The sequence below is a fragment of the Caloenas nicobarica genome, chromosome 8 (assembly GCF_036013445.1).
Source record: "Caloenas nicobarica isolate bCalNic1 chromosome 8, bCalNic1.hap1, whole genome shotgun sequence".
Taxonomy (NCBI): Eukaryota; Metazoa; Chordata; class Aves; order Columbiformes; family Columbidae; genus Caloenas; species Caloenas nicobarica.
The window spans coordinates 4,841,796-4,856,501 of NC_088252.1; the positions used below are offsets into that span (position 1 = coordinate 4,841,796).

General features: G+C 47.2%; 1 protein-coding gene across 6 annotated transcripts in view; it reads left to right on the forward strand.

Annotated features, from left to right (window-relative positions):
* Window positions 1–14,706, forward strand: part of INPP5D (inositol polyphosphate-5-phosphatase D) — a 60,441-nt gene that overhangs the window by 36,723 nt on the left and 9,012 nt on the right. For all 6 annotated transcript variants that reach the window (XM_065639580.1, XM_065639583.1, XM_065639581.1 and 3 more), the window contains 15 exons: window positions 4,381–4,468; window positions 5,233–5,313; window positions 5,482–5,553; window positions 5,829–5,952; window positions 7,064–7,170; window positions 7,684–7,786; window positions 8,293–8,489; window positions 9,274–9,391; window positions 9,892–9,988; window positions 11,358–11,496; window positions 12,167–12,275; window positions 12,432–12,520; window positions 12,741–12,822; window positions 14,000–14,089; window positions 14,253–14,366. In XM_065639580.1, the coding sequence (XP_065495652.1) occupies window positions 4,381–4,468; window positions 5,233–5,313; window positions 5,482–5,553; window positions 5,829–5,952; window positions 7,064–7,170; window positions 7,684–7,786; window positions 8,293–8,489; window positions 9,274–9,391; window positions 9,892–9,988; window positions 11,358–11,496; window positions 12,167–12,275; window positions 12,432–12,520; window positions 12,741–12,822; window positions 14,000–14,089; window positions 14,253–14,366 (1,610 nt within the window). The remainder of the gene's footprint in view (window positions 1–4,380; window positions 4,469–5,232; window positions 5,314–5,481; window positions 5,554–5,828; window positions 5,953–7,063; window positions 7,171–7,683; window positions 7,787–8,292; window positions 8,490–9,273; window positions 9,392–9,891; window positions 9,989–11,357; window positions 11,497–12,166; window positions 12,276–12,431; window positions 12,521–12,740; window positions 12,823–13,999; window positions 14,090–14,252; window positions 14,367–14,706) is intronic.

Sequence of the window (14,706 nt, forward strand, 5' to 3'; positions counted from 1 at the left end):
AAGTTTCCCCGTAGGCGGTTTCAGTCAGTAGGGTATTATTTTTGTGCTTTGTTTAGAAAGAAACAAAACAAAAAATGTACTAACCAATTAACTGCATAATTTGGTAATGCATAAAGGACACCCACAGAATTGTCAAGCACAAGTCGTTTATGGAAACAAGCACATATTGGTGTATAGCTATGTTTTAAACACTGATTCTCCTTGCCACTAAGGCACTGTGAACCTGAAGTGATTCCGCTGATGTCAGTGAAGTCCAGCTCAAATGAAAAGAGAAACAAGCCTAGACTCTACAAATTTTACCTTTCCTATTTATAGACTTTCCAGGTCCCAAGTAGGAAAACTGGGATCGGGGAACTAAACCCATGCAGAGCTCCCTCCTTCTCTGGTGGAAGGATGTGATTTCCTCTCTAGCTGCTTGTAAGCAAAGGAGATTAGTCCACACTTCTGCAGAAGTCTTGGAGCTCTATATGGCAGAGGGCACATACTTCCACACTTGTGTCTGCTTTGCAATATCCTTCTCTCCAGTGTATTTAGAAGTGAGGCTGGTAGTGCCACTGGCCTGATCTTGTTCTCCTGGAGCTCACTGAGGCTGAAGAAAGGGCTAAAATGGGGGTAGATACTGCTGATTTCTTTGGCTTTGACCCATGGAAGGAAGGCAGGGAGTGACTGAGGTGCTCAGCTGCTTAGGACCGTGATTACTCCCCTGACACAGTGGGCACAGCACACATTTTAGCGGGCATGGGGGGTTATGCAGCCCCGCTCCATCTGCCTGGAGCCAGCTGCCCACAGACAGGCCCCTGGCAGGACTGAGGACAGGTCGTGCAAAGAGCTGCCCTTCTTCTGTGCCCTGCTTGAGGGTTTTGCTTCTCTACACCCACAGAGGGGGAGACCCAGGTGGCTAGCTAAGAATAAACCTGAACAATGGAAACTAAAATCTAATGAAATCACAAGTGAGAGTTTTGTGTTACTAAAATACCTCTAGTACTGCTGTTCTGGTGATGGCTGGCTTTTTCCATTTCCAGCTTCTTATTCTGCTTCACCTTATCTGGGTTTCACAACCCTGCTCCTCATAAGCCTACATGGGATGGCAAGAAAGGAGATGCATCAGGTCCACAACCCTCCCAAATGCCAGGACACCTTTTACATTTCTGGATTTTGTACAGGTTATTTTGGTGACTGGACTTCACAAAGCATGGTGCAGTTTTTCCCCCCATTCCCCAGCATTTTCTCCCCATCCCTGAATTATTTCAGTTAGATGGAGCTGCCTTCTCAGTTTTTTCATGCAGGTCCAGAACTGCAGGCGGTTTCAGTCCCAGTCAGATCTCTCTGAGGAACCTCTCCCTCCCTGGATCGTCCCATGAATCTCTACCATCCAACCAAACTATTTGCTCAGCTTCAGCTGACTAATAGTCAAATGCTTAGGTGTCTTATTATTTTCTGCAGTCCTAACCTCAGAGGTTGTCTGGGCTTTTAGCTTATTTCCCTTATCAGTCTTCCAAACTCGAATTTAATCAGTGGCATTGCCTAAATTTAGTTTTTATTTACTTCAGCTTTCTTCAGCTGCACAGGGATTCCAGCTGAATGTCCAGGTAATTCTGAGGCTGCTTCTCAGTGGCTGTGTCCTCTCTTTCTTAATAATGTTCAATTTCATTATTTTCACGATATTTGAGAACGGATTAAAAAAGCCCAGACAAATAAGAAGCAGCAATGTTAATTGGCACAGCTTGAGCTCTTTCACTGGAGCTGAAGCTCCTTTGAATTTCCGGGCACTGCTGAGGGTTATGGGTGTGCAGGTTGTGGCTGAGCTGACCCCAGCTGTTTGTGAGCCACGCTGATTTGCCCTGAATCAGAGGTTTTTGCAATGCTGATTCTGTCTTCTTCCTCAAAGCTCCCAGAGCCCGGCTGTCGCTCACAGACACGCTGCCATCACTGTGAAAAATGAGCATCCCGATGCCCTTTGGCTGACTCACTTCTGAGTTTGATACTGGGCGGTGGGTAAGCTCTGAGCTAGAGGGGTGCACACCGGAGCTGTCAGCCATCGGGAGAAGAAAAAAACGTATCGTGAACCTCACAGGGTTGGGAGAGGAGTTGGGCCAACTGCTTGTGAGCAGTCTGTGCCTTTTGCAGTTTGTGTATTATCCGTGGACCCATTTCTGACCAAGGAGCTCAAGGGCCACAGCAGACCGGGATGCAGAGTTTGTAATCTCTCACCCTCCTCACCACCGATCCCTGATTGATTCAGCAAGAACCAGAACCCAATGTGCCTTAGAGACACTGAAAACTGGTTTTAACTCTGCTGGAAGCTGTGGCTACCTTCTAGGGCTAGCTGTGGCTACCTTCTAGGGCTAGCTGTGGCCACGGGGGTCAGGACAGCCATGGCACATCTTATCTGAGCCCGGAGGAGAAGGAGACAACTGCTCTTGGGAGAGGCTGTTTGCTCTGGCAGCTCATATACTAAAAATGAAACAAACCAGAAACTTGTAAGGGCGATGAGAACTTTTGTGAAGCATTCAGCGCTAAAAGCAATGGTCATACGAGGGTTTCTGTAGTCAGGGGAATCCTCCAGTGGCTGGAAAGCTGACTCATGGAGAACTTGGTGCCCGTGCAGCAAAGAGCGGGGACTACCCATGTGAGTGGACTTTGTTCAGAGTTTACTACCAACTTGAAGTGAAAAACATTACTAGTGGCTTATTCTGCCTGCTACTGTCTGAAACCATCATTTTTGGTCATTGATCACTGTCCTGCATGTTCCTGTTTATTCTCCCTCACCGGACAATTTGCTCACAGAGTTTTTAAGGAAGCTTTTCAAGCATTTGTGATACCAGCACTCATGCAATCGTATGTGGAGACACAGGCTTCTGACACTTGAATGAAGATCACTCTGTGTATTTCCTTTATACTGTCAAGAAAACAAAACAAAAGGAGTTATAAGTAAAATTAAAACCACTTTGTGGTTTTGTTGAGTTTGAATGCCTGAAGATGCTCTTCCCCCGTCCTCACACGCATGCTACATGTTGCACCATAATCAGAAGGCAGTTTTCCCATGAGAAATGATTTCTGAACTGCTTCAAGCAGCTGCTGCTCTGTGTTTTCGAGGGTTGGCCTACATGTTCTGCGCTCTTGGCCACAGTAAATATCTTTTGATTCTTTTCAAACCAAGCTTCACCCAATGCTCCTGCAGCTGCCTGCTGCCTTGTGGGGCCTGACTCCATGGCTGCAGAAATCAATGCGAGTCTTGGGTTTGGGGCCAGAGCTGTTTGCTGACACTGGCCCTAGTTGATCCAAAGCTGAACTATAGTATTGGAGGAATAAGTTTAGCAGATCCATATTCCTACAAGTGTCTTGTACTTCTGTGTGCCCCACGGCAAGTCTTTCAGGCTGAAATTTCAAACATGAGTGCTATCAATCATCCATGTTTCACCACCTAGGCAAATATCTAATCTTCAGTCAGGCATACTTTCGCTTTGGAGCACTTTTGCCAACAAACAGGGAGTAAAATCCGGTCCATTCAGACTTTGGAAAGTGAGGGAAATCATTAACATCCCCTGTTGACTAGGCACAATGCGAGCATCCTCGCGCTGCTCCCCAGCATCACCTTCCTTTTGACCTGTGCTCCCTGGCTGCTCTTTCCGTGATAAGTCTTGTCATTATCGGAGCGCGCAGCTTCTGTGCCAAATTCATACAACAGCATTTTGACAAATGAGCATCCTGTGGAATCTAATTGGGAAACGCTGAAGGAATCTCATTGTAACCTGCAAACAGTTCCCATTCGAGAGATTAAAGGCTGGCTGTTCCACCCCCTCGCTGCACCCAGCCCCTCTTTGTCATATGAGCTGAAAAACCTAAAAATTAGTTTCCTCTTCACCCCAGTGTCCCCAGCATCCTGCGTCAGCCTCAGCAGCTGCGCACAGACTGTGCAAAACTGAGCTGCTCCTGATGCTGGGACTTTCATGGGCACCAAACTTCGCTGGGCTTTGAGATTTTTGAGCATGCTTTGATCTCGGAGTTGGCATCGTTGGGTTGATGCTGGTTTTACCCAGTGTCCTCAGGTCTGGCCCAGACCAGGATATCTTTCTGGGGAGATTTAGGAAGTTGCCACCTCTGAGGAGCCAGCAGTGTGCCCATGCTTCAGCCATGGCAAGGCAAAGGCCTTCACTGGCAGCACCACTGGAGTGGCTGAGAAACGCTCTCATCACCTGTCCTACCACCTTGGAGGGCAGTAAGCAGCCGGGGACAAGAGTATGACACATGGCAAGAGCAGGTCTGATGTGAACGTGGGCCCGTGGTCTCTGCTGCGTGGCTTTGTCCAAAGAGACCGAGCGCTGCCCTACCCATGGACCCAAGTGCAGCCTTACACCTCTGCTGTGTCTCTGTTCCCAGTGAAGCCTCCCGGACTCTCCCATCCCTGGAATCCATCCAGAAGGTGTTCGAGCAGCAGCTGCACCCCAGTATCCACCAGCGCTCACAGGTGAGTCGGCTGGAAGGTGGGAGAAGGAGCAGAGAGAGGAGTGCGGGGGCTGTTAGCATGTGGGGAGGAGGGTTCTGGTTGTGCAGGGGTGACCGGTGGGGTTCAGGTGATCAGTCACCGCTTCTGTTCTCTCTAGCCCCTCTCTGGCTGCAGTGCAGAGGGCACACAGTGAGTTATATCCCCACAGTTTCACTTCTCCCGCAGTCCCCTCTGCCTGCTCTCCCTTCCTGCCCCAGAGAAAAGTGCAGCGAACTGCCTGAGCACTTCCATCTCCCCACCCTCCCTCAGCCTGTAGACCAGGACTGCACATTTCTCTTTCCATAAACTTCACTCCAGGATGTTTGGCTGCCAAATCCTTCCTTCCCCCAGCCCATATAAGTCCCAGGACCTTCTTCTCCCTGCCAGTTGCCCAGAAAACCAAAACTCCAGGACTTCTGTATGTTGACCTCTGGATCTGGTCATGCAAACCTGTCCCCCAGCAGCAAGCTGACTCCCCTGCATGCCCAGCTGCCTCTAACCTATGGACAAGGTTTGCAAATTTGTCCTTCTGCCCTCCCATAGTTCTGCATGTTCAGCCCAATTCTGTACTCTTGTGCTGCCCGTTGTGGGTTAGAGCGGCAGCGGCACCAGTGCTGCTCCTTGCTCCGTGTGCAAGGTGTTCTGGGGCGAGTCTGCTGCACTTCCAGGCTCTGTGAGTTTGGTAATTATGCATCTCTCTCTCTCTCTCTCTCTCTCTCTTTTTATTTCTATATTGCGGTTATCAGATGCTCGGTGAAGCTAGTCCAGTCAATATTGTATCGAAACTCAACCAGCTGATTTCTTTGCTGTCTTCCATTGAAGAAAAGGTAGAGTTTTAAAGCTATTTTATATTATCTTTTTGTCATCTTTTGTGCTTTTGGTTCGTTATCAGTGCAATCCTCTGCTACAGTAGGATTTCTTTGCTCTGACTTCGTTACTCTCAATGTAGTGCAGAATCACTGAATGCAATCTGGTACACAAAAATTCTTTTACAGGTGAAAACACTGTTGATTGAAGGTCCTGATTCAACACACCGACGCTCCCTTATCCCCCCTGTCACTTTTGAGGTAAACATACTTCTTTAACAATGCTGATCATAACGTGGAAGGACAGTGATGCAGATTTGTATCGGTATCTTGGTTCCTGGGGACTTTGCTGTGCTGCCACAGAGATAACAGCTATTCCTGGATGCTGTTTAGCACGATGCAAATGCTTAGAGATGTCTAGTGGGATTGGCATAACGACGATATGTGTCCATGAATTCAGGCAAGTGTTGCATTTGTGATACACGTGACTGAAGTGTAGAAGATCGCTTATGAAAAATCTTCCTATTTTCCAATAGGTGAAAGCTGACTCCCTAGGAATTTTCTCAAAAATACATCTCAAGGTTGATGTGGAAATGGGAAAACTGATTATCAAGAGAGCTAAGGATGGTCCAGAAGACAAGTTTTATACCCACAAGAAAAGTAAGATGCTTAAGGTCACAAATGCTGGACTAGAACCTCGGTGGTTTGGGTGATGGGGTGAGGTTCCCGTGTGGCGCAAGGCTTGGCCCAGGGTGCAGATGTTTCTGCCAGGTCCTGGGTGTTGTGCAAGGCTCTGGTCAGTCCAGACTGCCGATCCCCAAAACGGCCCCCAGAGCACAGGGAGTCATTATTGGGGTAACCAGCTTTCACAGATTGTTCTGGACATGTCTCCTGGTCCAAGTGAAGACAGTGGTAGCAGGCCTGCAAGGGAGCAGGTTTTGATAGAAGGTTCCCCATAGAGCTCGTTGCAATAGAACCATTTTCTACTGAAAAGCAATGTCACTTGAAAAAAAAACCAAGACATTCTGCAGGAACATATTTACTTCTGTGATGATTTTTGGTGGTAAAAAGACAGATACTCAGTTTCAGTAACATTTTTCAGTGCATTTCCACTTGATTTTTGATTTCTATGCTAATCAATCTCTCTATTGATGAGCTATGCCAGTTTGGTCTGTGAAGGTCTAATTCAAACAACTTCCCTTTATTTTCTGTTGTATTTCTGGAAAGGCAGCTCACTGAGATTGAGCCAAACAGGATAGGATTTATGAGAGGGTAAACGATGCCCTTGAGCTCTCTCCTGATAGAAAATCAACCTGTTGCTGGCAGTGATTGAAGAGATTAGCTTTCATGTATGGTTTTCTCCAGCTGGTGTTCGTAATTACTTAGTTGCTATTTTAGATGGGGAGGAATCACCTTTACCACCAAATGAGATTTAACCTCCTCTTTCACAGATGGAGAAGGAATATATTTAGGCTGGCTCAGGACAGAGATTTCCTGTAGGAAGCCAAGGCTCCATTTCAGACCGCAAGGCTTGGTGTGGGCAAGAGCTCCAGGCAGAATGAGTTTTGGAGGTCCTCTTCACTTCAGAGTCCAAATCTATTCCTATAGGGAACAGGATTAAGCAACATTAAAATGTATTTATGTGGGGCAAAGTGAGCCTTGGACATAAAAGACCATGTAGGTCCTGAGCCTGCACACAGGGTCCTGTTAGTTCTGGTGGGATTCTGTTTTCTTCAGTGACTGCAGCTCGTGACACCCGGTCTCTGTTTAGTCTTGCAGCTTATCAAGTCCCAGAAGTTCCCTAACAAATTGGTGATTGTGCTGGAAACAGAAAAAGAAAAAACGCAGCGGAAGGAATATGTTTTTTCTGATTCCAAGGTACATACACGATGTTTCCTTCCTGCCAGCCCGGAGCAGGTACCTGGGTGGGAGTGGTACATGGGGCATTTCTTGGCAGAAAGAGGACAGTGGTTGGATTTGCAAAAATTAAAGTTCTCCTTTGTTCTGGAAACATCCAGAAAATGAACAAGTGTATTGTGCAAAGGGAGATCCTGGAGAGGGCAAACATAACTGCTTGTCACCGAGGCAGGAGAACAGTGTCAGCAAGCAGTGAGAAGAGGCAGGGAGTTGTGTGAGGGTGGCTGCAAAAAGGTTCATACAAGGACAATCAAGAGGGAAATCTAGGCTTTCTTCTGACCAGCTCAGCACTTGTTGAAGCGGTGCACAGACTCAGTGCCTGAGAAAGTACCACAGGAAAGGCGGCCTCTTCAAAGGTTGCAGGATAGTGGGGAGCTAATCTGCCCTTCAAGTGTGCTGGGAATTTCCTGGTTCAGCGAGTTTTTCAAGGGGAGTTAACCATCTCTTTAATTGTCGCTTCTCCTCCCTGTCTAGAAGAGAGAAGGCTTCTGCCAACTTCTGCAGCAGATGAAGAATAAACATTCAGAGCAACCAGAGCCTGATATGATCACCATCTTCATTGGGACCTGGAATATGGGTATAGGCTTCCTTCTGACATGGGCGTTCCTTCAGACACTTGCCAAAATGCATGCTCACCTGCCCCAATGAGCTCTAGGCACCATGTTTGTTCTGCTGCAGATCTGTACACCAGGGTGGTCTTCCACTGGGACAGGGGAACGGCTGATCTCTAGGCTTATTCTTGCATGCACTTTGACACTTCTCATGGTCCCAGTGACAGGAAAATAAAGTTGGCCCTGATGGGTACTAAAGTCCAGTGACAGGGACCTTCACACTTGGCTAGCCTTGGCCTTGGTAAGCTAGTGAAACAGAGGAAGGTGGTCAAAGCAGAGTCACTCCTCCTTCCGTGCATCAGGTGGGGTTAACATCTTTGTCACCTTAGAACAGTGTGCCCTGGCTGATATGAAACTGGTATAGGACAGAGTGAATGTGAAGCCTTTTATTTCTGTCCCCATGGGTTGTCTGTGTCCTGGGTTTGACAGAACATACTCTGACTTACTTTGGTGTTTGATTTGTTAATACAAGGTGCTGCACCTCCCCCAAAGAAGATCACCTCCTGGTTTCTCTCCAAGGGGCAGGGAAAGACCCGTGATGACACTGCTGACTACATTCCTCATGACATCTATGTGATTGGCACCCAGGAGGATCCCCAAGGGGAGAAGGAATGGCTGGAGACCCTGAGGCAATCCCTGCAGGAAATTACCAGCATCAGCTTCAAAGTGGTGAGGGGTTATTCCAGCTTATTGCACATAACTCAGACATATGAGGAGAGTACATGTTGTGCAAATAAAAGAGACAGAAAAATAAGTGGCATTTTGCCTATACCTCCTCCCCTTCCCTCCCTTTATTGTCATTGCACTTGGATGAGGGAGAGCAAACTGAATCTGTCTGTGGACTCACGAGATCCTCCCCTGGAGCTGGCTAGATGGGCATATTGCTGTCGTCAGTAACTCCCCCACTGCCAAAGCAGGGACCTTGCCATGATGCTCTTCTGCCTGCCAGCCTGGGGCAGATGCCGAGTGCCTGAGTCAAGGGATGGTGATGTTTTGACCTTCATAAAGGAGGAGACTGTAAAACTTTCTGAGCCAGCTGTAGCCTAGATCTCACCCTATGCAATTGCACTTTCAAAATAGGATGTAACAGCATACATGGCACAGTCACAAAAGAAACTGAACTTATTAAGGCCAGGCTTGGGCATTTCTGAGTTTCAATGATGTCAAGAAACAGATCTAAGTGTATCTGGAAGGCCACAGGAGAGCAGGACTTATGAATGTCATGGTGACTGCGAAACTTTATTTTGTGCAAGCAAGGCAATCCAATGATTAACTAGAAAATAGCTAGGTCCTTCCTCCTACCTTTGATTAAAATGACTGAAAGGATATTCTGAACGCAGGAAGAAAATTTGTGTAGGAGAAATACCGCAGAAGGAGTCAGAAAGGCTGCGGCTACAGCACAGCTCTGCAGGTATGTGAAGAAATATAACCTCTAACCTTCCCATCCCTGCAGATAGCAATCCATACGCTCTGGAACATCAGGATTGTGGTACTAGCCAAGCCAGAACACGAGAACCGGATCAGCCACATCTGCACAGACAATGTGAAGACAGGCATTGCAAACACACTGGGTGAGGAACAGAGCTGATCTTGTCCAGAGGACTGAGACCTCTTCAGTCTGTGCCAATACTGTCCTTGAAATGGAGTAGCTTTCTCCACAAGTCTCCTTTGACTATATTTATGTGACACTAGTGTTACTAAAGTTATATCCCACTAACACTGATTATATCTTACCCTGTAAGACAGGAATCTATTTGTGTGCATACTTGGTGCATATACATGTATTTATATTCCCAGCAAACACCTTTGACTGGATATTGGATTGCTCTTTCATGGGTTTCACAAGGAAATTGCACTTCTTTCCCTTCAACTGATTTTTTTAGCATCCTTAGAAAATTTGTTACCACAATCTGTGCTGTATGCACTAATTCATTCCATGCTCACTGAGTCAAGTTATTTCTCTTCTCCATCCTCCACTTGACTTAAGATGTGCTAGGTGCTTTATTATCTTTGTTAGACTCAGCCTGGAGGTGGATTGATTTCTTGACATTTTTGGCTTATCTTTTCCCAGGTAATAAAGGAGCTGTGGGGGTGTCATTCATGTTTAATGGAACCTCCTTCGGGTTTGTTAACAGCCATTTGACTTCAGGAAGTGAAAAGAAACACAGGTAAGTTACATCTTAAAAATTGGTGTTGACCCAGAGTGAAATTATCTGGGCCATGCTTGCAAGGAGGGTCCACCAGACACTCACAAGCATGTTTTCCTGACCATAAAATTTTGTTAAATGTCTCCTGGGAGGGCAGCCTGTGCTAAAGATCCTGCCTGCTATGTCAGTATTTCAATGAGTGGCTTCTGCTCTATGGCCACACCACACGGTGCAGGTGCAATAGACAGCAAAATTATTTCAGACCCAAGTGTAAATGTCTCACACAAAAACACTTATGTCACCTGTCAAGCAAGCCCAGTATATGAGGGAAAACAGTTTCTTGATCTGTAATGTTCTGAAGAGATATAGGAAGGCTTTTCCCATCCCAGAATAATGTGATGAAGAGGACAGTTTGCCTGCTCGCTGTAGGCAGTGCTGTGAGCATGGGAGCTGTGGTGTGCGCTGAGGAATGGCTCAGGAAGATCCTGCTATGCAGAGCGTGCTGTCAGGAGTGCCAGGAGGGAGGTGTGTAGCACAGAAACATCGCCATGGTGGCTAATTCCCTATACCCAGCCGTGAAATGAGTTTCCATGGTCTAGGCAGGTTCTGTGCAGCACAGGACTGGAAGGCAAAGATCCCAATGTTGGTAGAAGATCTGTGCCCACGCTGGGATGAGCTGGAGCAGTTGGAAGGAGTGGTTTTGAAAGCAAAGAGGACTTGAAATTAAGAGATTGGCTTTGCCATCTTTCCAGGACCCAGAAAATGGTGCGGGATTCCTGCACAGGGTCTTTGCCACTGATGGATTTAACTTCTATGGAAGGGTTCCCCAGGGCCAGGAATAGCTGCCAGAATCTAGCTATGTGTTTGCTGCTGAAGGCAACAATCTAATGCTGGGTTTCTGGGACATGCAGCTCAGAAAAGCACGGCCCCAGGCGGCAACAAAAGTGGCTTTAGGACAGTTTTCCAGCCTTTCAGCTCAGGTGGAAACAGTCTGACACCCCAGGCAGAGCAGTCTGGAGCTGCTGTAAGTGCCGCTGCCGCCTCCTGCTCCCCAGGCCACACACAATACAAGCCACAACACAAGAGCAGCTGGTGCTGTCCCACGTGTGCCCACACCAGCTCCCGCTCCATCCCCAGGCTGCACGGTGCTGTGACACTGGTGGCATCAAGTAGGATGGTTCACCAGGAGACACCGAGCACGTTACCTGGGCTGATCTGCTGAGGTGCAACGCGAGGCAGGGGTGGCAAGGTCTCAGCTTCGGATCTGCTCTTCTCTAGATGTTGAGCCAAATCGGTTGCTGCCTGGTAAAGCTGCAGCCTCTGCCAGCCCAGGCGTTTAGAGGTCGCGTGGCAATTTAGTATGTCAGGCAGATGTTTCTTGTGTTGACAGACGCAACCAGAACTACACGAATATCCTGCGCTTCCTGACGCTGGGAGATAAGAAACTGAGTCCGTTTAACATCACTCATCGCTTTACTCATCTTTTCTGGCTGGGAGACTTGAACTACCGCGTGGAACAGCCCCCGACGGTGAGGGACTCTGTGTGAATCCCTGGAGAGACAAAATACTGTGTTGCTATGCAAGTGCTATGGTTTTCCAAACTAGGGCAAGATGGCAGAAAGAGGGGAGGCAGAAGGGGTCCCCAGGGCACAAGGCTGACACCAGTTGAGGGAGAGTAAGGAAATCCCCTTTGCCCTCTCCAGGGATGGATGGTCTCAGGGCATGCCAGGAATGCCGGCTGGCACACTGCTCCAGGCAGCATCGCTTCTCCAAACCTCCCAACTCTCCTTCCCACTGTGAGCGAGCATCTGTCCCTGAACAGCTTGATCCAGAGATTGCCTTTCTGCTCTATTTGCTTAGCTTTTAATGGCTCAGAACAGGCCTTCAGAAGCAGGCAAGCCGCAATGAACACTGGATGGGTTTCAGTAGGCGTGAGACAACAGCAAGCCTGGTGTTGATGTACATCTGGTTGCGTGTGTGTATGCTTGTGTAGGGGACGTGTAGGCATTCTGATGCCTGTTTCGATAGACAAATGTTCAGCCACGCAGCAAAGACTGAGGCCTTTCAGTGAAGGGAAAGGTGAGGATGTGGCAGGGGCTCTGTGAAACAGTTGAGAAGCACTTGCCGGCTCACCAGTGAAGGGAGAATTTATAAGAAGGTTTTGCATCATCTGCAGCTCTGCTGTTTTCCTGTTGGCAGGAAGCAGAGAATATTATCCAGAAGATCAGGCAGCAGCAATATCCGGAGCTGCTGGCTTTTGACCAGCTTCTCATTGAGAGAAAGGACCAAAAGGTGTTTCTGCAGTTTGGTAAGATTCTGAGTTTGTTGACAGGTTCCTCTCCCATTTCCAGCAACTTTCTCTGCCAGAGGTGATGTGGGGCAGGGTGTACAGAGCAGCGTCTGTCTTTCCCAGATGAGGGTTCTCAGTAGGCCAGACTGTAACAGAGCTGTCTCTTTGTTTTAGAGGAAGAAGAGATTACTTTTGCTCCAACCTACCGCTTTGAAAGAGGTACCCGGGAGAAGTATGCTTACACTAAGCAAAAAGCTACAGGGGTAGGTGAAAACTGATTCCTTTCAGAAAGTAAATCCTACAGAAGAAAGGGACCTAACCCGATCTCTGCATTTTCTGCCTTTGTAGTGTTTTGAAATGAGTTAATAAAAACAAAAAAATATTTGACACAAATATATGGTTCTGGGGCAAGAGCATTTCCTGTTCTTTTGTGAACCGGTCCTTTCCCTTCCTCTTGACAGTCACTTTTCCTTTGGTTTGCAGATGAAGTACAATTTGCCATCCTGGTGCGATCGAGTGCTCTGGAAATCATACCCCATGGTGCACGTTGTGTGTCAGTCCTATGGTGGGTAGATAACAGATTGTAGATAGCAAAGCAATTGGCCTGAAACGGAAATGATTCAGAGCAGAGTCTGTAGGATCTCCCTGCACTGCCAGGCACTCAGCAGAGAGAGACCTGATGTTAAACCAGGCAGAGGGGAGCTAAATCTCTCTGCCTGTAACCTTACAACATTTTGAACTAGTTCTGTTATTTTACATGCAGAGTACAACTCAGACAGCTACAGCTGTCCAGCTTTAGGCCATGCCATAGGATCACTTTACGCCAGTTATTTCTTGGTAGCAACAACCACTTTTCCTGTGCAGTTAACACCAGGAGCTCCTGGCTTGATGGTGCCAGGAAGGAAGAACCTGTGTACACAGTCCAGTCTGCAGAGGCTGGAGCTGCAAACATCTCTCTTCTGTCAAATCATATTCCAGAAGGACTGTGTGGTACGAAGAGCCTGTTCCCTTTCTTGCTGAGAGGCATCACAAAAGTGCAGTGCAGGGGAGAGACGGAGTCCACAAAACCTGTTTAAAAAAAGACTCAGATACTAGTTCCTGAAATTTCATCAACTATACATAGGACCAAGCATCTGAGCATGATGTTGATGGTTTCCAATGCATGGCATTGAGTAGAGGGCTGTAAAAGTCTCTTGGGGGATAAGGTGAACTGATGTGATCATAGAGCCTGTGGTGATGAGATCCGTTGTCAAATAAACACCTCCAGAGAATCTGGCACTTGCTTTTATATGCTGTTCCGTTGAATGGACCAGGCTCACTGCAACTCACTGTGTGCTTAGGTGAAGTCAAGACCTCGCTCACTCGCTGTTAATCGTGGCCATGAGGTGCCCTGTAGCACTGCAGTGGCACCAGTGTATTCTGTGTGATTTCCTGCTGTATTAGAGCTTTAATTAGCTGTGCATGTTGCAGAGGCAACCAAGAATCCTCCAACTGCTTTTTGTGCTGTGGGAATCTAACGCTGAGAGTCACTTGCAAAATGATATGGTGAAGTTGTGCTTCTATGTATTTTCACAAAAGAGTCACGTTCCTATATGCTAACACAAGACGATGTAGAAACACCTTTGACTAGAGACAGTTACCACAGCGACAGCTATGTTTTCTGGAAAATTACCGAATAATGTTTCTACCGCAGTGATCTCACAGGAGCAGGGCAGTAACTCTCCTCCCGTTCTCGTCGGCAGGCTGCACCACCGACATCACGACGAGCGACCACAGTCCTGTCTTTGCCACCTTCGAAGTGGGAGTCACCTCACAGTTCGTTTCAAAGAATGGTTAGTCAGGCTGGGTGCAAATGCGCTCGCTTCACCTTTTGGATGCAAAATGCAGTGCTTTGTATATGTTTAAAGGAAAGGCTGATTCTTAAAGAGTCCACTCGAAATTCCTTCTCTTTATCTCCTACTGAAAATGCCATTATTTTCCCTTCCTCTTTCCTAGACTCCAAGTACACGGATTCCCAAGGGGAGATAGAGTTCCTGCACTGCTATGCTACCCTGAAGACCAAGTCCCAGACCAAGTTCTACATTGAGTTTCACTCTAGCTGCTTAGAAAGTATGGCTTTGGACATCTTTGTTTTCTCTGTTAAAGTTTCTTGCTTGTTTAGATTAGTTCCCCTTCCTCTTGCTTTGATCTAAATAAGCAGCTGTGTAGGTCACTTGCTCCAGTGCAAAAAAAGAGATGTTCTGACAATTTTGTATTAGTTTACAGGTCATCCTGTACAGTCAGCATTACAATCCAAAACCCAGAGCCGTGTAGCTGTAATCCATGCTCAGATGTGTACCTTTCAACCACTTCCATCTTGTTTGGCAATCTGATCATCTCTTTCTTGAAGAGAAACATGCGTTGTTCTTGCTTATCACACAGAAAATCTCTACTTAGCAGATGATTGATT